At 45.2% G+C, this 21,938-nt stretch overlaps 1 protein-coding gene and 1 long non-coding RNA gene across 2 annotated transcripts in view; one reads left to right on the top strand and one right to left on the bottom strand.

The window, feature by feature from the left end:
- The first annotated feature begins 6,836 nt into the window (after window positions 1-6,836).
- LOC119324775 lies at window positions 6,837-10,044 on the top strand. The gene is made up of 2 exons (XM_037598550.1): window positions 6,837-8,165; window positions 9,461-10,044. The coding sequence occupies exons 1-2, from the start codon at window positions 7,547-7,549 to the stop codon at window positions 9,520-9,522; spliced, it is 681 nt and encodes a 226-aa protein (XP_037454447.1). The 5' UTR covers window positions 6,837-7,546; the 3' UTR covers window positions 9,523-10,044.
- Window positions 10,045-11,672: 1,628 nt separating this feature from the next.
- Window positions 11,673-21,938, bottom strand: part of LOC119323444 — an 11,387-nt gene continuing 1,121 nt past the window's right edge. Inside the window, exons 2-3 of the long non-coding RNA XR_005156299.1 lie at window positions 14,605-17,156; window positions 11,673-14,239 (exon numbers count right to left, since the gene is read on the bottom strand). This is a non-coding gene — a long non-coding RNA (uncharacterized LOC119323444). The remainder of the gene's footprint in view (window positions 14,240-14,604; window positions 17,157-21,938) is intronic.

Here is a 21,938-nt window from a genome sequence, read left to right on the forward strand (position 1 = left end):
CCCGGATGCCTCGGTGTCGATGAGAACCTAAGTGATGTACCCTTAGGCTTTTAGGGTGCCTCGGCGTCGACAAACCCTAAATGATGAAAGCTTAGGCTTTTAGGGTGCCTCGGTGTCGACAAACCCTAAATGATGAGACCATGATCTTGTTCCTTGACAATAACCAACTTTTTTCCTATTTAGAGCGAAACATGGCCCACAATGATGAGGCCGGTGGTTCGGGCGGCAAGCAATTCTGGGAGCTGTCCCAGGAGTTGGAGGAACAACCTCACCGCTATGAGGACGCCGCGGAAGACACCGATCCTGATTACACAACCCCTAGTGGCGTCGTGGATGACACCACTGATGGTGACGCCGAGGATGCCACCACTGATGATGGCGGCGCACACACAGATGGCAGCCAATCAAAGAAGCAAAGGAAGGACCGGCGTCCGAATGTGCTCCGCACCGTCAAGGAGGAATTCACTCAAGTGGACTCCGACGGGAATCCAACGGAGCCCAAACATATAGTCAAGGGGTACTCGGTTCAGCTCGGGTGCATTCTTCGGAGCACCGTCTCGATCAACACTGATAACCTTAGGAATAAGGACCACGGGAATTTGCGCAACCTCCTCTTCACGAAGCTGCACAAACGATACAAGTTCCCCGCCGAATTTGAAAACACACGCCTCTCAGGGAATAAAGTGAACGGTGCCGCCCTCACGAAGATGAGCACGGCCCTGTCTACTTGGAGAAGCACGGTGAAGAGAATGATTGATAAAGGTGATAGTTATGAGAAGATCAAGGAGAAATATCCTTTGATGAGCGAAGATGAGTACAAGGAGTTCAAGATCAAGTGCTCGAGCAGCGCAACCTCCGAATCAAGTCAGTGGGGGAAAGAAATGCGGGAGTTGAACTTAGGGGAACACAAACTCGGTCTCGGCGGTTACAGAGTGGCGGAGCCTATATGGGACAAGGAGGACGCGGAGTGTGCCGAGCAAGGCCTACCGCCGCGCTTCGAGAAATACAGCGGTAACAAGCAGACCAGGAACTATGTCAGGGCCCGGTACAAGGAGGACCCGATAACAAAGGAGCTTACCACGGATCCGAAGACCAGGGCGCTTGAGCTTGTTCTGGCAAGGAATACACCCCCGCGTAATTAGCTCCATATGGTTGCACTCTAATTAATCCCCAGTATTTCTAAATGGTTCACGTTCCTTTCGCAGGAAACTGAAAGCAGTAGCGCGGGGTCGTCTCAGCTGAGCTCCCCTTTCGACACCCCTTTAAATAGGGCATTGAACATAATGAAAAACAAGAATAAGCTCACTAAGCCGACGTCAGCTGGTCGTGTGGCCGGCAAAGGCTTGTCCACAAAATGGGGGTCATACTATACCGCTAGTGTGCGGAAGGAGAAAAAGGCCAGCTCGGAAAGCCAGACGCGCGAGGTTGAAGCACTCAAGGCACAAGTGGCGCGGATTCTGGAGCTTGTCCAAGAGCAAGTGGAACAACAGCTGGGAACGAAGCTCAACGCCATGGTGCCTACGTTGATTCATGGGCTGACGACGTGGATTGCGGGCGGCCAACAGGGGCCTCCCCCGGTTCCCAGCTTCACGGCCAGCAACTCGCACAGCACGCAGGCGGCGCCATTGGTGTCTCCGGCGGCGCCATTGGTGTCTTCGGCGGCGGCGCCATTGGTTTCTCCGGCGGAGGCGGTATTCGTGTCTCCGGCGCCGGCACGGGCATTGGAGCTAAATGCACCCGGGTGTACGCCGGTCGGCACCTCGCCAGCAAGCGCCCCCTCCGTCACTTGCACGCCCGCCGTTGGCGGTGCCTCGACATTAGCCGAGCTCGACGGCATCACGGTAACTAAGCCTCTCGGCCGATGACTTCATCTCCTTGCCTTTGACTGGGCATCCCTGACGCCCTGTACATGTTTTCGCAGGGCACCGCCGACGTTCCTTGCACTCTTCTGCACTTCGTGGGCGCCGAGCTGGTCGATGTCGCCAAGGGCAAAATCGTTCAACCGGGCAACCGCATGTTCCACGGTAATCCGATGCCACCCACAATGTATAGGGTTGAAGTGGTTCGGGTGCTGCCAGGCTGCGACGAGCTGTTACCTCCGGTTCGACCCGCTGGGGCCGACGAAGAAGATGAGATGACCCTCAGCGCCTGCGTAAGCTGGCCGCTGCTTTGGCCGAAGAGCCAGATTCGTTTGGGGACGGGGGACACCACCCCACAGACAAGACCGCCAGTCGTGCCGGCGCCAAGCCATGGCAAGAATGCCGCAACGCTATCGGACCTGCCAGACATCCCTATGTCGGACATCCCTATGGCACAGGATCCGGACAACCCTATGGCACAGGATCCGAACGACGATGACAACGACAACGGTACATTTACCAAAGTCGATAAGTACTTTGCCGAACATGGGTACGCTGACGAGTTCTGCAGGCCTCTTTCTCAAGAACCCAACCAAGACGACCACAATCTAGTTGGTACGTCGGAGAAATCCAATTGCAATAGGCATCGTCTGGCGTTCAGTTCTCAGGAGACGCCTCTAGCTCCTGCCTTCACCGAGCCTCAGATAGCTGAGGTGTGAAATATTATCAGCCCCAACACGCTCAAGAAGGCGGTCTGTGAGCAGAACTCGGTCCCATTACAGGAGATCAAGAAGAAGGGACGGAAACGAAAGACTAAAAAGGGCGCCGGTGCGAGCCAGTCGGCACCGAGTACGATCCGTGCTCAGGACGGGCCACCTTCACCTAAGGATATCTCGAGGAGGGTGCATGTGGCGGGTAGGGCGATGCTACTGCCAAATATGCTGAATGCTGCAACCGGTGCTATGCGGAGTCTGCACGACAGTGTTCTTTCTTTGGAGAAGCGGCGTCTCAGAGAGAAGGATGTGGCTTACCCGGTTTTCGTGGCCAAGGTGCCAGAGGGCAAGGGCTTTGTGGATGGCGACATCGGGGATACGATCGTCCTGCGGTTTGATGACATCTTTGCTATGTTTAACCTTCATCCGCTGCACTACACCTTCGTTCGGCTGTTTTCGCTGAGTATGGAGATGCGGATCATTAGAGACAAGACCCCGGACATCGTGATAGTCGACCCCTTCTACATGTGTGCCAAGCACTTGAGCAGCGTTGGGGACCGCCAAGTTGCGAGTTCACACCTCGAAGGCGTCATTTTGGCAAACCCAGATAAGGATAACTTCCTTGTGGCTTACTTTCCCGAGTAAGTCATCCCTTAACCGCCCCGTAACATATGATCTCTTAGATTTCGATCGTTCTTTTTTTTTCTAACATTCCGTGTTCTGTGCAGTGACACACATTGCACACTCATCCTCTTAAGCCCGAAATATTCCATGGCCACGTATTTCGACCCGAACCGTAACTCCAAGATAGACTACACAAATGTCAAGAAAGTTCTTGATGATGTTCTCCCCGGCTACGCCAGATCTGGAGGCACCTTCACCAGGACTGTTCGTAAGTATGACAAGCACATGTTCTCACATAATACGAAGTTTTGCTGCGTCAAGCAGCCGTCTGGCGGTCAGAAGGATGCCTACTACGCCCTCCATCACATGCGGGCGATCGTAAGGGACCATCATCAACTTTTGCTACTAGATAATCTCAAAGATTGGGCCGCGAACTTGTCGGCAATCCAGGACGCGGACCTCAGACAAGAATTCTTTCGCATCCAGTCGGACTTTGCGGACATCATCCATCAAGATGTCCTTCATACGTCGGGGCAGTTCTTCCACAGATATCAACCGTCCAACAATGAGATAGATGGAATGCTACAAATGCAGGGTGACAACGACCGCGATTTCATGACCATCGCGACAGACGGCGGCTTCATCCACGCTCCTGTCCGATGAGTCGAGTCGAAAGTAGTGATGTGTAGTTCTGAAACATTGATTGGCTCATGTTGTAATTAAACTTTAATGAATTCGTATGTCTCTTTGGTTTGGACAGTCATTCAACTTAGATGTAATCGATGCTATTTATTAGTAGGACCATGAATCATGCTATTAATGTCTTGCTTTTCTCTTCCGATCCTTTTGTTGCATACTTACATATTGCTTATGTATTGTCTGTTGTTTGGCTTGTGCATAGAGATGTCGTCGTATGTCGTGTACAAGGGTAAGGTTCCCGGAGTCTACGACGACTGGGAGGAGTGTCGGAGACAGGTTCACCGTTTTAGCGGTAACAGTTACAAAGGGTACACCACTAGGGCGGAGGCCGAATCTAGATACGCCCGCTATCTAGCGGGAGAGAGGAGGGAGCATTGGAGGAACCGGATGAAGACCAGTTTGATCGTGATGATGCTCATCGTGATGACCACAACTCTCTTCTATGTGATGGTAGTTTAGATGGTCGATATCGACTTGTAATGTGAAGACAAACTAGCTACTCGCGGTCTCGAGACTTGTAATGTTCTATCTTTGTTCGGTCTTTTGAATTCAGAGACTAATGTGATGATTTGTATTTGGAGACTAATCTTCTATTGTATTCGATGAATCTGCTATTGCAATGTGCTGTTGTCTAAATTCTGTCCAATAATATATTTTGTAACCCGTGAAAATATCAGAAAAGAAAATAAATAATCCCTAATATTCATACTAGTGGCGGACTACGCAAGACACTAATGGCGCACTGTGATAATCACACTAATGGCGCATCAGCCACTGATGCGCCATTAGTATGCCAAAGCACATGGGTACATATGGCCCCCTGGAAAGAATTCTAATGGCGCACTGTGGGCAATACTAATGGCGCACTACGCGGTGCGCCATTAGAACACCAGATACTAATGGCGCACTTGTGGTGCGCCATTAGAATTTAATTCTAATGGCGTGATGCCAGTGGCGCACCAGTAGTGCGTCATTAGAAGGCAAAACTGGTGCGCCACTAGCATGCCTTTTCCTAGTAGTGTGTACATGGAAATACCAATACACGTAGGCAACAAAGAAAGGGAAACTAATAAAAAACTAAAAGTTGTCAATGAACTTGGTAAAACAGGTAAAGATAGAAAATTATGCATTGTGGAAATGAAAATTTCTAGATGGATATTCTATGAGGGTTTTCTGCACTGGCATAGAATCTAGAAAGTGATGCAAAAATCCACTCATTATAGTCGAGTGCTGGCTTAATATTTTGCAGAAAGGTTACAACTTTTGGTACTGACAAGAAGAATACATTGATCTATTGGTTCAGAGAGGTCTACTGAATGTTGATGTACTAGCTACTAGAGATGATATTGTAGAGGATGCAATGTGCAAGTTTCTTCGTGAGGAGGCAGAGAAAGAAATAAGTGGGCAAGCTAGATAAGTCAACGGATAAGGGAAAAAGTGTTGGTAATGAACATAAGGAGATGGAGAAAGTGTTGAGTGCACTTGTTGTAGAAGTCAAGAAAGTTGTGTTCTATTGAAGTGTGTAATTTTTCTTGTCGTTTTATTTTGATCAGTTCTCCTGGTGATGAACTGGTGAACTATGTGCCCAAAATACCATTTTATGAAGTAGTTTAAGTAGTGAAGCTTTAACTCAATGGCCTAAATAAATGAATTTGTGTTAAAAATTGGAGAGTTAAGTTTTAGAAGTTTTGCCAGGAACCGCTTTTATTTAACTTCTTAAAATCGAGAAGTTAAGTCTTGAAGGAGCGTTTGAGGGGCTAATTTTATCGGTTCGGCTAGAAATGCTCTAAAACTTAACTCTCTATAGCCTACATTTGGTTCAGGCATTTCATCAGAAACTCACAATGCAACACAAAGTAGCATTTCACGGCTAAGAGTTAGTAGCAAGTCACAACATATAGCAATGCCAACAACACACACGCACCACTCACTACCACAAACACACATAGCCCACATACACACGGTCTTGAGGTAGATGTCAAGAGGCGGGGGTGCGGGAGATGTTGGCGAGCAGCGGCGCACACATCGGGTGGCGCGGCGAGCGGGAAGATGCTAGTGACATGGAGGAGGGCGGGCGCACGACTACACGGGGCGGGGCGTGTATCGCCGAGGTAGGGCGCGTGCATCCAGTGTCCACGAGGCGAGGGAGCAGCTATCGTCGTGGCATGGTGCAGCTGGGAGTGGGGGTAACATGCGTCATCAGAGCGGGGTGTGAGGGTGTGCGTTATAGCAATGCTGGTGAAGATAGGAGTGAGGCACGAGGACAGGTGTCGCAGGTTGGTGGAGAGAGTGGGAGAGGGGCATGGGCCTCCATTCCTCGCAACGGGGAGCTTTGGGGGGCCACCAAAGAGAAGGACATCGACATGATGGGCGTGGGCATGGACAAGAGGAAGGAGTCGCTCAAAGGAATCTTTTACTCAGATTAGGCTTTAGCTCAAGGGATTTTTTTACTGGGATTAGGCTTTTGCTGCTCAAATTTGAGCAGTTGGTGCACTTCTCAAATTCTTTTGAGCTAAACGTTTTACTAGATTGGGCAAGAACAATTTATCACATTTTATTCTGAAAGTGATTCATTTTTTTAAAATACAAAAATAGTTACTCTACATATTGTTGGGTTGGGTTGGGACCAGGCTTGGCATTTTGAGGTCGGGCATTGCAAAGCCCGGCCCAAAATCCTGTCTACCCTGCTGTCCATGGGTTTTTCTTGAGCTTGGTGTGAACAAAGTTTTCTAAGAAAACTCCAAGCTAAACGACTTTTTTTTCATAAAAAAAATAGACGATTCATAATTTTTTAGCTTTTTTAGGGGTATTCATATATTTTTTTTAGCTGAGATGATTCATATTTTTTTGTTCAGGTATTCTCTGATCCCGAACTGCTAAAAGAAATAGCCGAGCCACAGTAAAATGCATATACTCTGAAACCAATTCTTCAGATCAGACACCTCGCTCTTCTTCTTCCCCCAAATCCCCACTCTTCACTCCCGTCGTCAGCTAGGGTTTCCGAGGTAGCTCCTCTTCCCCGGGCGGCAGGATGGGTGGCGGCGCGGCGGACCATGGCCAGGCCAGCGCTGCCCCTCCCATCGATCCGGCCGTCCTTGAGCCCCGGCGCGAGCCCCGTGCTCGTCTGCTTCCGCCGCGGCACGGCCTGCAGGAGACGGCAACGCTGCCGATCCCCGACGAGCTCGTGGCGGAGATCTTCCTCCGGCTGGCCCCAACCGATCTGGTCCGCGCCTCCGCCGCCTGCGCCTCGTTCTACCGTCTCATCGCCAGCCGCTCCTTCCTCGTCGCTTCCGCAAGCTCCACGCCCTGCCCCTCCTCGGATTCCTCGATCTCTCCGGGAAATTCTTCGGAGTGGCCCCGCCTTCTCCTTCAGCGTCCGCGGCCCGCGCCGTCGCCCTCGCCGCCGACTTCTCCTTCTCCTTCCTACCCGGCCCCGCTCGGGACTGGAAGGTCCAGGACGTCCGCGGCGGCCGCGTTCTCCTCAACAGATCTCCCTTCGACAATCTCTCCCTGGTGGTGTGCGACCCCCTGCACCGGCGGTACCTCCTGCTTCCCCCAATCCCTGAAGTCGAGGGGTGGCTTCCTAGTTCAGTGGACAACCCACCACGCCACACAGGACGGCAAGCCCTCCTTGGTGACGACCAGGAGGCCATGGAAGAGACATCGTTCACGGTGATCTCAACTGTATTGCGCGGAAATAAGCAGGCCGCTTTTGTCTTCTCTTCCAGCACCGGACAATGGCGAGCTAGTATATGGAACGCCGGGTTTGGTTTCTTCTTCAGGCTCTGGTACACCAATGGCTGCTTCTATGGGGTGACAGAATGCAGGAAAAAGTTGCTAGCACTTGACACCCGGAGGATGGAGTTCTCACTTTCTGACCTCCCACCCGAAGCCGGAGATTTTTTGCAACTAGACGTAGGTCCTTTCAAACAGTGCGTGAATATAGCCATTGTGGAGGCAGGGGAAGGCATCACTGGGATGTTTGTGCTTCCACATCACACATCAAACATCAGTTATCTAACTAGGCGAAACAATGGTGGGAGTTCCAGCCAGTGGCAGTTGAAGAAGACAATCCCACTGGATTCTTCTTGGTACATTTTCATTAGTTCAACAGGGAGGTACTTGCTTCTACTACGAAGGAGAAGAATAGAAGCTTTCATGTTGGATATCAAAACATTCCAACTTGAGAAGGTGTTCAGTGATGTCGTTTCGCGGTATGTATATAGAAGCTTCCCACCGTCGTTGTTTTCGTCACCGACAATATCATGCGGTAAGCTTTCTGTTGTGTCCAAGTTATGTCCTCGCCTTCATAGGTATCACACAGCTTTTCGGATGCCTCGTAGTTCATTACTGTGATTGGTTATTCTTGTTTACACTATTTGGTACTCCCTCCGTCCCAAAGTAAGTGTCTCAACTTTGTACTAGCTCTAGTATAAATTTGTACTAAGCTCAAGACACTTATTTTGGGACGGAGGGAGTAGTTGTTAACTTTTTTGTGCCTGTGGCAATGCTAATCAAGCTTAGGAGCATAATTGTGATATATTTGGTTTCCTGTTCTAATTGCCATTTTAAGGACAAGTAGAAAAGAGATCATGCATACTTTAAGTAGGCTGGAGGCCTTATGGGCTTGTAAAAAGCACCAGATATCAACAATTTATTTGGAGAAATGTTTTTTGTGGTCAAACTAATAGATGATGAATACAAGTCTAAATCAAGTTTAACGTTGGATTGTTCAAGTCAAATATGCACTATTTTGTTTTCTCATTTCATGGATATAAGGAGGCGAAGAGGTCCTTTTTCTGGTCATTTTTACACCTATCAATTTATCTCATGATGTTCGTTTGACATAGATCTGCATAAATAATATGGTACCCCCTATGTAACTTAATATAAGACGTTTTTTGCACTATGTTGTTGCTACTGCTAATGGTTCTCCTATATATGTTGTGAGCAAAATTTGAGGTGGCGAGCTTGAATATTATTTTGTTCCATGGACTTGCCATTCAAATAGCAAGAACAGTTTGTCAGCTTGTGCTCAGTAACAGTTTGATTCGAAATCAGTTGGACGCCTATGTTTGTTTTGACAGCATGTTCCTCTGTCTCAGGCACATGCCAAATGCAGGCAATCAGTTTTTCTAGGATGACAGATCACACAGTTTGTTGAGTGTCTCTTTGTGAGGCCCCTGAGATTTTTTTTTTCTTGAGTGAGAAATTTGGTAACTACTAACTTGTGAAGTCCCACAACAGGAAGCCACCGTTCCTCTACAACTATTATTAAGTTCTTTTAGGATTCACTTCTACATTCCTTTTTCTTGCTATGCATTTCAATCTGGACTGCTAATTACACTGGTCAATGCATAGAAGACAGTGTTTGAGACTCTGGTCAACAAAACCAATTTGAACATGGGTAACAAGAGTTCCAAAGGTTATTTTATGTGCCGTGCTTCTTCCCATGTTTTTTCTGCAAGCAATTTACCAAGTGTTGCCTGTCGTTTTGTTCCTCTTTGCTCACAAGCTTTTAAATGTCTGCAACTCGAATACTCCTAATTTTGAGATACTGGGCAGGTGTTGAGAACGAGGCCGAGGAGACGCTGGAACAAGGCTGCACTGCAAGCTCAAGTGCATAGTCTCCACTCTCTCCAGGGTTAGAATATGCTGAGACGAATGCAAGAGGTCGTCGTTTTGTTCCTCTTTGTTCACAAGCTTTTAAATGTCTGCAACTCGAATACTCCTAATTTTGAGATACTGGGCAGGTGTTGAGAACGAGGCCGAGGAGACGCTGGAACAAGGCTGCACTGCAAGCTCAAGTGCATAGTCTCCACTCTCTCCAGGGTTAGAATATGCTGAGACGAATGCAAGAGGTCAGGCTGATTTGTTGATCATAATATGGCGAGGTTGTTATGCAACTCGATAATTGACCACTAAGTTTGGTCTGCTTTTGCCCTTTGGTCTGTAGTATGCCATCCGGAAGGATAAAATAGAACCTGGAGTATTTTATCTTGCATTCCTTGGTCTGGCAGTGATTGATGCGTTTGTTTGTCGGATAAGGTAGCGAGAGCAGTAACGGAAGTTCAGTTTCTCTGGGATCATTAGATTAACTAAGTGAAAGTACGACGGTACCTGCCATTTCTAAATTCAAGTTTCTCAAATGGATCTTGCCAGGTACTCAGAATTAAGAACAAAATGTTCTATTAAAGGTCGACTTAAGGTGGTGATCTACTCTACCGTTTATAGCCATTTCAGATTTTTCAATATGCCAATTAAGGGAAAAAAAACTGGTAGCCAGGAGATGATAATTAGGTTCCGTTATGATTTTATTTTTTCTTAGGATTCATGTATTCTTGTTTGCAATCATTTTTATCTGGCTGTTCATCAATCGGCATTGCAAATTACAAATGAGACTTTCTTCATTTCATATTTTTCTCCTTATGTGTAGTTGGGATTTATCTTGTGTGCCTTTGATCTTGACAATGATCGGTCCATTTGCCAAATAAGGTAAGCAATCACCTTCAAGAAAAAGGTAAGCAAAAGGATCGGTATGTTAAACTGGATCTTGGAGACTGCTCAGCGAGGACGTTGGTGATTCCGCTCTTTCAACGGTGTTTTCATCCTGTCTCTCTCGACATGCCTCCATTGCAGCATTTTAAAGCCTATGGTGGCTTTGCTGTCGCCTTTTGGTGGCGTTGCTGAGGGATAGGGCTGCTGCTACGACTGCTTCAGGATTGCACTCTGTTGCTTTCCATAACAGTCAACTGATGGAGACGTAGGGGTGTTTTTTTCTCCAGAAGCCAAATGATGAAATTGCTATAGACGTCAGGACATCAAAAAACTATCTAAGGTCATGGGCTACTGGCAAATTTATGTATGTCCTGATATTTTTTGGCAAAAGAGGGCTTCACAAGCAACTTGTCCTGGCAAAACTGCAGGATGAATTGCCAACTTCATGCACTCTGCCATCTTACACAAGAACAGTAATGCGGCTTCACCTCGTCATCCACGGTTAGATTGTTCAGCAGCAACAAATGCCAACCAGAACTCGGGGTTGAGCATTCAAGGACATCGATACCGTTGTGGGAAAATTTGGGATCCCAAATCCACATACTTGTCGGTGAATCAAATCTTTGGTGATCGTTTTTGGTTGACTGGTCAGGCCAGGCATTTTGGTTTTGGTGGCGAAAAAGGTATGGAGTTGGTCTTATTTGACTCAGAGGCCAGTTCTAGTCCAATGCCGTTAGTTTCTTAGCCTCGCCCATCCTCCAATTCACAGGAAAAATCGCAAGGAAGAAATCATTAGACAAGTAGAACTCCAAATCCAACTTGCCGAAAAATTACAACAGAGCCATTATCAAACAATTAAAGCAAAGATATAATGCAGCAAGGTGTTTGTACAGTAAAGTGCCATGTTGTTTTTAGGAACCAATGCTTATTAGTGCAAGAATTTAACCAGGCAGGCTGTTATTCGGGTTGGCTGTTAGCAGAAAATGCTGCACCTGAAACCAAATTCCCTTTGCTCTCTTTTGCAACACATACTTGGAACGGCAAATAAAATGAGCGTTAGGTACTTATATAACCTCACAGAAGCTCAGTCTCAAAGGCATTATATTTCCTAAGTGTGCCGTTAACAAATAGAATTGACAATGTTGTTTTACCAACAAATGTAAAAGTGAGAGATCGGCTTTTTGTACAGCGAGAAATAACCTGAGCAGGCTGTTGTTGAGGTTGGTTATTCAGAAATAATATAAAAGAATTCAGACGGAAACATTCAGAAGGTAGAATAAAGCGGCAACACACAGTATTTGCAAGGAAGAAAATATACTGTTGTACCAAATGGTGGGCCCAAAATTCATCAATTCTATCATTCTAAAAGCACAAAAAATGTATCTAATTCACTACTGTATCATGTGCAACAACCCGGAGTTAGCAAATAAATGCGCTAAAGGGTACAAAACATTTCTGAGTAGTTTGACCACATCTCGTTCCCCTACAAAAGTAGCTCACAAAACAAATATGACAATAACATAAATGAGTAACTTCCAAGGAAACAAATAATTAATAAGTAAAATAATCTTACATCTCGTTCCCCGAGACATTGGAACAAACATGTGATGGATAACCTGACTCTCCCGATGGTAACCTCATAGGAACCTCAATCTCTGACGGGAAGCAAGTAACCTCATTGCATGTTTTTTGTAGACAGATGACTCCTCACTAGATGTTTTTGTAGAGATGAAGGCTAGTAACCACCAAGAGTAGTGCATAATTTACAACCGCACTCACGACCTACATAACTAATCGATGGGCACTCTGCACATGACAGATATGAAAATCAATAATGAAAAAGAATTGATGCATCTCTGTCTATTGATATGAGATATTATGAATTGAATATTTCGCACATATAAGCAACTCCTACCTTGCTACTGCACTAACTAGTACTGAAGCGCGACGACCATTGGCAAATAGCATGTGGATCAGGAGATTTGCAATGGTAACTTATTTTGCTCAATTTAATCAGTCTATCTAAGTATAATCTCTGACAAACAATTTAGTCTGCATCCGAAAATCTCCCTTTGATGGATGAAAAATATTTCTAACATTGATAAATATAATCACACGGGCAATTGAAGTATATACCAGATATCCTATGTAGATCAGGAGACTTCCGAAGATAGCTTATTTTCTCGATTTAATCAAGTTTGTTTAAGTACAATCTGTGGAGAACAAAGAGCATACAGAAAACCAGGATAAGCCCCATGCTTCTAAGGACAGGAGATTCACATCTCAGGACAAGCCGCGTGCTTCTAAGTACAGGAGCATCACATCTCAAATGGCATGTATGCCTTGTGCCACAAAATCTTCTCATGCACTATACACAGTATGTGCTGAATAAGCTATATATTATATTAAGCTCATCTTCACTGTGAAATACATGAACTGAGAACATGCTGATGGATGACAATATCATGCATTAACAGGGATGATGATCTACAAAGAAGATCCTATTACTGATTATTGGTATCCAGCAGATCACAAATTGTCCCCACACTCTATAAATTACTCTTGTCAGGGCTTCTGTTATTCCAAGATAATATCGTAAGGTCCAAATTTGGGTTTCCAACCAAAGAACATGACCATAACAACCTATTTAATATTGCCAACATATGTAAGATTGCTTGGCAATGACTAACTAATGTTCTGCACAAACAATATAATAATCTTCTTTAAAAGGCGCTGTACCCAGCATAGACTGAAGGAACTCATGACAGCAAATTTTAACTACACATGAGTACTTGTTTAGTTAAACACCAAACATTTTTCCCAGGAATATTGAATAAACAAAGACAATAACCACCAGCTTTGGAAATGAAATTCTTGAAACTAAATTTAAAAAGATAAGATAAAGGCATATAGCTATCCGCAAGCAGAATATTAATAAACTGTACAGTCAAGAAAAGGGAAATTAATCACTGGCCTTAGAATGATAACTTGGTGAACTCTGGTATGAATTTGTAGGTCTCTTTGTGTCGTTTTCTTTAGCACAATCTGAGCACAGGAAATTGTCTAACTTTTTGGCCCACTCAATGATCATTCCCATACAGGTTGGATGGAACCTGCACATGTTCAAAGGTACAAACTAAATAAACATGTGAATAAAGAAGGTCAACAGTAGCAGAAATACTGAGAAGATGAAAAGAGGGAACGACTCCCTAATTTTACCAACAGTTACCACCATCTTATTAACTTAGTAATCTTCAAAAATGTAAAACATTCTTTTGTGAAAGAACAATAAGCATGCAATGAAGGGAAACATATTACCAATTGAAAGATTTTATCAGCAAGCAAAAGTCTCATTTAAATTTTGAAGCAAGCAGACAAACTCTGTAAATATATATTAAAGTTTAAAGCAGCCTTTGTTGGGTTGTTAGTGCTTGGAACCTAATTATTAGATCTCTGAAAGAACTTGGAAAATAATGTATCCAATAAGCAAAAATATCATATTTGCACTTTACCAGCAGTCGTTTTCGATATAGAAAATTAAGCGCCTCTAGAAGATTTTGTAAAAAATATCTATCCACTAGCCAGTGCCTTTGGGATTACAGGGAGCCCATTAGTATCTTATGATCTTACTACCTACAACAAAATACACCAATCCGTAAGAAATTGCGACCAGCATGAAACTGAACTTCAAATATGATACAACAAAATGTAGCAGAGGTGGCTGCAAACACATAACTAGTGGTGTTTTCTTTGACATGGCCTCGCCTCAATGTAGATCTGACCGTGGAAACCTCTTGTGCCTCGCCGGCGATGGTTGTCTGCAGCTTCTACCACTGAATCTCAGGTCTGCAGGGGGGTAATTTATTAGACCAAATCTCATAGAAGAAAACAAATAATTCATTTATAGATCCCGCTGACTAGATCTCATTGATCAATATGAAAAATATAGGGAAGTAAATTAGGAACACATTATAACAACCTATATACTATAACATGAAGAATCATAGATAGGGGGAGCAAGAAGGCTGCATTTCTTCCAAAAGTAGTACTCCCTCCGTCCCAATATTCTTGTCTTAGATTTGTCTAAGTACGGATGTATCAAGTCACGTTTTAGTATTAGATACATCCGTATCTTGATAAATTTAAGACAAGAATTTTGGGACGGAGGGAGTAGTACTAAACAAAAGAAACGTTATGAAGGTGAGTTTTACCTTTAATTGATTCGAACCATGCTGCAGGAACGAAGGTCAGATGAACTTCTATTGCCGCCTGCCACCTCCGGAACGCTCGCCCCTTCTTCCGCTCCCAATTCCAGAAATTGCAAGGAAAGAGAGAGACTGGGGGGGGGGGGGCAACAAGGCAAAGAGGAGTGGAGTCAGCCGTGGGGCTCATGGCCAGGGAGGGGCTCCTTCATCCCGATTTTTTTTCTAGCTATAGCGGCCGCGGGCTGACTTCAATGAATAATTCCACGGGAGCAACGAGGCTACCTAGTGACCCTCTCATACTGTAGGAGTTAAATTTCTTTCCTTAATTTTCCCAATAACACCAATCACCCATGTATTGTCTTCCACCACCCATCCCACCATGTCTTCCCATACTAATGTTGTAGACCCTAGGCCGTCGTCACCTGCAGTTTCAGGAGGTCGCGCCTCATCACCATGTACAGAAGGTCAGCACCTCACCGCCATCTCTAGGAGGCCAACGCCCCGCAGCTCCAGGAGGCGCAATATTTGAGACGTCTGCTGTTGCAGGTCACGGTCTCCGCTTCTTTTGCTACACACAGGACCTCAACGCCAGACTTCACCGCGGAACCTTAGCCCCGGCAACCCGTTCCACCAACTGGCTTCTCTAGGGCACTATGCGTGCCCTATACACTGCTCTTCCATGTTCTACTGCTCTCTAAGACTGTTCTGTAAAAGAAAAGAGTAGAACAAAGAAACAGGTACAATGACTTCATTAGACATAGTATCTTCCTTGTTGTTCGGTGATTTCTTAGGGTGTTACCTACACTGACCCCACCTCATACAGTGTTCCTCCGCCTATGAGGTTGCTCCCCCCCCCCAATTCTTTTTACAGGCAGTGGTGGTGGCTCCATAGTGACACCTCTCGCGACCTTTATAGATGGTGATGGTCGCTCTACACAGACTCCCCTCATGGCTTTCATCGATAGTGTTGGTGCACATCACTCCCACGTGGTTGGTGTTTGTGTGCCTACGACGCTGTCTCCTCCATCGACTTGACTTCTACCATTGGTATTTGTCGTGCTACACCGCCTCCTCTTGGGGCTCACATAGGTGGTGGTGACGGCCACTCCTCTTTTGGTGATTCTACGTCGACCACTTCAGCGATATCCTTCACCGCGCAGGAGCTTGGACAACTTCGACACCTACTTATTGCTTATTCATCGCCCGGTGCTTTTGTATAGTCGAGTATATTTCCATGGATCCTTTGATTGGAGCGTGTTTTCATATAACTCATGATTCTTCCACTTTGTTCTCTATTCAAACCTCTAGCTTCTCCTGTTCATGTTCTTACTGTTGATGGTACTTCCCTCCCATTCGATAGTTGAGACACTCCTATCACTTTGTCTTGTCATGTTCCTTCTTTTGCTCACCTTCCTTGACTTACCATGTAACTCATTTTAGGTGGTTAGATTGTTGACTGGTTGTAGATTAGGACCCTCACACGGGTGCTCTACATGGTGCCAATCTCTTCGCCTTTGTTACCTCAGACTACTAGCTCTCTATCGCATCATTGTCTTGGTCACTTCTGTCTCTCGTCCCTCATCCTTGGTGTCCCACTTACAGGTATTTTCATATAACTCATGATTCTTCCGGTTTGTCCTCCATTCAAACCTCTAGCTTCTCACGTTCATGTTCTTACTGTTGATGGTACTTCCCTCCCATTCGATAGTTGAGGCACTCTTACAGGTATTTTCATATAACTCATGATTCTTCCGGTTTGTCCTCCATTCAAACCTCTAGCTTCTCATGTTCATGTTATTACTGTTGATGGTACTTCCCTCCCATTCGATAGTTGAGGCACTCTTATCACCTTGTCTTGTCATGTTCCTTCTTTTGCTCACCTTCTTTGACTTACCATGTAGCTCATTTTAGGTGGTTAGATTGTTGACTGGTTGTAGATTAGGACCGTCACACGGGTGCTCTACTTGGTGCCAATCTCTTCGCCTCTGTTACCTCGACTACCAGCTCTCTATCGCATCATTGTCTTGGTCACTTCTGCCTCTCGTCCCTCGTCCTTAGTTTGACGTGGATATGTCTCCGGCGTTGGATCTTTAGACTGTCAAGTTGTTTGCTTGGTAAACAGTTCTGTAATTGCATTTGCATCCTCATAGCAAGACGGTTTCTCAATGCCCTTTCGATCTTGTTCACTCTGATGTTTGGGATCCAATTCCATTTGCCTCGAAAAGAGGCCATTCTTTACTATAATATCTTTATAGATGATTCGTCTGTAAGAAGTTTGCCGCCATGACTACCCATGATTGTCTTCCATGCCATGCCACCATGCTTGACCCAGTTTTCCACTCCTATCTATGTCTTCCATGTAGATTTTGCTCATGACTATACCTCTCATTTGTTGCGTGGATTCCTTGCTGAGCAGGACACACTTACTCTCCTAGTGCTCATGCTTAGAATGGTGTTGATGAGCACAAGCATCATCACTTTCTTGAGGCGGCTCGTGAATTAATGATCATCGTGGCTCTTCCGCCTCACTTTTGGGTTGAGGTTGTTCCTACTTGCACCTATGTCACGCCCAATATGCGACCCTATCCAAAAAGAACTCGAAGGTCCCACCAAGGATAGACCCGCATATTGAAACGCTTTTGCAAGGTGGATATCATTACATCAACATTACATAATAGATGGGGATACATACAAGAGGCATACAATGCCGCACGAATACAACATCACAATACATCAGAGCATCATCTGACTACGGATGAAACACAAACAAGAAACTCAAACGACATCCACCCTGCTAGCCCAGGCTGCCGACCTGGAACCTATCCCCTGATCGAAGAAGAAGCAGAAGAAGAACTCAACGCAAGCAAGCATCGCTCTCGCGTCATGATCATCGCATAACCTGTACCTGCAACTGTTGTTGTAGTAATCTGTGAGCCACGAGGACTCAGCAATCCCATTACCATGTGTATCAAGACTAGCAAAGCTTAAAGGGAAAGGAAGGGGTAAAGTGGTGAGGTTGCAGCAGCGACTAAGCATATATGGTGGCTAACATACGCAAATAAGAGCGAGAAGAGAGCAAGCGAAACGGTCGTCAACTAGTAATGATCAAGAAGTGATCCTGGACTCCTACTTACGTCAAACATAACTCAGAAACCGTGTTCACTTCCCGGACTCCGCCGAAAAGAGACCATCACGGCTACACACACGGTTGATGCGTTTTAATTTGGATCTGGTGTCAAGTTATCTACAACCGGACATTAACAAATTCCCATCTGCCTATAACCGCAGGCACGGCTTTCGAAAAATTATACCCTGCAGGGGTGTCCCAACTTAGCCCATGACAAGCTCTCGCGATCAACGAAGGAATAGACCTTCTCCCAAGAAGACCCGATCAGACTCGGAATCCCGGTTTACAAGACATTTCGACAATGGTAAAACAAGACCAGCAAAGCCGCCCGATGCGCCGACAATCCCGATAAGAGCTGCACATATCTCGTTCTCAGGGCAACACCGGATAAGTCAAGCTATGAGTAAAACCAGCCCTCGAGTTGCCCCGAGGTGGCCCCGCAGGCTGCTCAGTTCGAACCAACACTTAGACAAGCACTAGCCCGGGGGGGGGGCTAAAATAAAGATGACCCTTGGGTTGGCCGACCCAAGGGAAAGGGATAGGTGGTGGTGAGGCAAATGGTAAAACCAAGGTTGGGCCTTGCTGGAGGAGTTTTATTCAAAGCGAACTGTCAAGGGGGTCCCATAAATCACCCAACCGCGTAAGGAACGCAAAATCCAGGAACATAACACCGGTATGACGGAAACTAGGGCGGCAAGAGTGGAACAAAACACTATGCAAAAGGCCAAGTCTTCCATCCTTTACCAAGTATATAGATGCATTAATAATATAAAAGATATTGTGATATCCCGACCAAAATCCTGTTCATCATGGAGAAATCTTCAACTTCACCTGCAACTAGCAACGCTATAAGAGGGGCTGAGCAAAAACGGTAACATAGCCAAACAACGGTTTGCATAGGAAAGGTGTCAAAGGTTAGAGGCTGACATGGCAATTTGGGATGGCTTGAAGAACAAGTGATAGGTAGCGCAGCATAGCGATAAAACGAAACAACTAGCATAGCAATGATAGTAGTGAGATCCAGGGTAACGATCATCTTCCCTGAAATCCCGCAAGGAAGAAGAACGAGTCCATGAAGAAGACGAACGGATGAAGCCACGAAGACGAACCAAGTGTAGACGAACGAATCCTCACGGTCGCAACGAAACAGGAACTATCGAAAAGAAGCACACAACAAGGTAAACACACCACACATGAACAAGGCATGATGCACAAACAAGTATGATGCAAGACAAGGCTACATGAAGCTACTCATGGCAAGAGATGAGTGATACAAGAGCAACACATCAAGGCAAGTTTAAATGAGGCCGGGAATAACATATAACAATTCCGGTAAGTCCTCATATGCAAATTCCAAAGTTGGTCCAGATCTGAACAAACCTTATGTTTAAGTTGTTAAACATCAAGTTAAGATACACAAGGATGATCTACACGAGATTCTAGTCAAGTTACATATAAAGTTTATTTAGTTCGGAGCTACGGCCTAGAAGATATGAGCAAAACAAATTAAAACATGACATTGATGCAAAATGCACCCAAACATCAAGCAAACACCTCAAAACATGGATGCAACATGATAATATGAAACTACATGCAAAATCAAGCAAGTTTCATATAGAGCACACTCAAAACGGAGCAACACATGCACACTTAGGGCTGGGCATATAACCCGAAAACCGATGTCCCGAACCGAACTAACCGGCACCGGAGCCGAATTCATCGAAACCGAGAACCTCGGTTGTACGTTCGGTTTGCATTAGATGAAAACCGAACTTAGTCCGGTGTATTCGGTTTTAACCCTTGGATACCTGAACAGACCGGGAACCGAGTAAATACGAAGGTCCTGCCTGTTGCTACTCAAGTGCTTTTTGCACGAGTCCCACGTCGCATCGGAAAGAGGTGAACATGAGTAGAGTACCTGACACAGTGAGCCACCATCGCTATAAATTTTGTGTAACAAAGTAGTACACTTCTCTCGGTATAGTAGTAGTAAAGGAGTCGCCACCAGAAATTTTACGGAGTAATGTTTTGCTTCGGGACAATCAATAATCAATAGGAGGGAGTAGCCCCATGGACGCTACCTTTTTCTGAGAGCATGGACGGTAGCCTTTACTAGTATTAGTAGCTACGCAGAGCTACAAGCACTGTACACCAGAATAAAGTATGGAGGTTCAGGTTCCTGCTGCTAGTACGGGTACTGTACATTCAGAATGGAGACAGCAATTACGTCTGTTATTTAATATATCTCGGTGGCGTTCGGTAGAACCGACGACCGAACTGAAATTTCGGTGCAGCTAATCTTCGGTTAGCTTATTTTGTACTGACCGATCGGTCAGCATTTTGGCAAAACCGAAGTTTAAAATAGACCGAGGAACCGACCCGAACGGTTCGGGCAAACCGAACGCCCAGCCCTATGCACACTATACAAGTTATAGCTACAATCTATCCAAAACAGCAACTAGGCATATTGCAAGCACCAAAACAATAAGGTACAGCATCTCAACATAAAAACAAAAGACATGGGCATGATGTACAAGTAAAGCATTACAAAACATGAACACTAAGCTATCTCTAGAAATCACTAGAACATGCTCAAACACACATGATAAGATTGCAAGTTATAACAATTTCAGACTTTGCAGAAAATAACATCACGATGCAATATTTAGAGCTATCAAACAACATATTACAGGACCTTATCATGGCAAACAAAGGCATGGTTTGAATCTACTAAATGCATAGATCAAGAGTCCCTTACTGACCATAAGCCAAAAAGGATCAGAAAATATGATGGCACGCATGTAAACATGGCAAGTTATATTACAGATTCAAACATGGCAAAAACAAAATTATGAAGGCATGTAGATAAGCTGATGCAACTCACTACAGAGCAATACATGGCATGGCAAGACAACCCACAATAAGAAGACATATTTGTGAAGCTAAGCATGGCAATAACAAGGTCATAGGGTGCATGGAACACTAGCAAAACACATGGAAACAAGTGAACTTAATGTTAACAGGCTGACAACAACATTATGAAGCAACTTTGGGGTAAGATATGAACAAGCTACAGCAACCTAAAAATGCAACCAAGGGCATGGATGGATAGAGGATGACATGTAGATCAAAACATGTTTATAGAACATCTACATATTATGCATAGAATGATTAGTAGCAACATGTTTATATAGCATCACGAAATAACAGATTCAGCGTAGTAAAACAGCAACATCATGTACACTATTTAACAAGCTCGATTCACTCACCACAAGTCATGACATGACAAGATAAGCATAGCATCATCAAGAAGACATGTTTGTGAAACAAACCAAGTCAATAACAAGCCCATAGCATGCAAGGATCGACTACAACAACCTTGGCCAAATTGAATAACATGTAAACAATCTGCCAGGAAATATTTTAAAGCAAAAGTAGAGCACGAAAATGACATGCTAGACTACTCCATAATTGCAACCAAGGGCATGAATGGATAGACAAAAACCACATGTTCAAAACACCCTTACTGAAGTATCTCAAAATATGCATGGATCTCTCTGTAGCATCAAGTTTACATGGCATCAAAATTACAGCAGAACAGGGACTAAAACAGCAACATCACGATGCCTAGTTTGCATGCTTGTGCTAGTCACCACATTGATCACAAAAATGCATGACATACACCACTGTAAAAAAGACATAGCATAAATTAAAACACATGAAGACATCAACCTCATAGGATGCACACATCAATCATGGAAAACATGACAAAAGAGCTCGTTCTGTTAACAGACAGCAGAAAACATCATGAAGAACTCTTACAACAATGATTCAGACATCAAGATGACCTCAAATGAATATGATGCGATGGAACGAAATGATGTACTCGTCGAGACGAACAATTTAACATATTACACGCACGAAACAAAGCTACGGATGCAGAGATACGGCATGACGAACATGGCATGAAAATTACAAAAAAACGGAGACTTAGTGGATTTCGGGGTCAACCTCAAACGGATCTGGATCTGGCGCAGAGGACGAGGCTCGCCGGAGTTGCGGGCTGCGGCGGCCGGAGACGAGGGAGAGGGCGCCGGAGAGGAGGGGGCCGGCGAGGGGGGCGTCGGATCTGGCCTCTCCGTGGCCGGATCTGGCCGGAGCGGAGCAGAGGCGACGGGCGGGGCCGGCAGCGGAGCTCCGAGGCGGCGCGGGA

The sequence above is a fragment of the Triticum dicoccoides genome, chromosome 6B, assembly GCF_002162155.2.
Source record: "Triticum dicoccoides isolate Atlit2015 ecotype Zavitan chromosome 6B, WEW_v2.0, whole genome shotgun sequence".
Classification (NCBI taxonomy): domain Eukaryota; kingdom Viridiplantae; phylum Streptophyta; class Magnoliopsida; order Poales; family Poaceae; genus Triticum; species Triticum dicoccoides.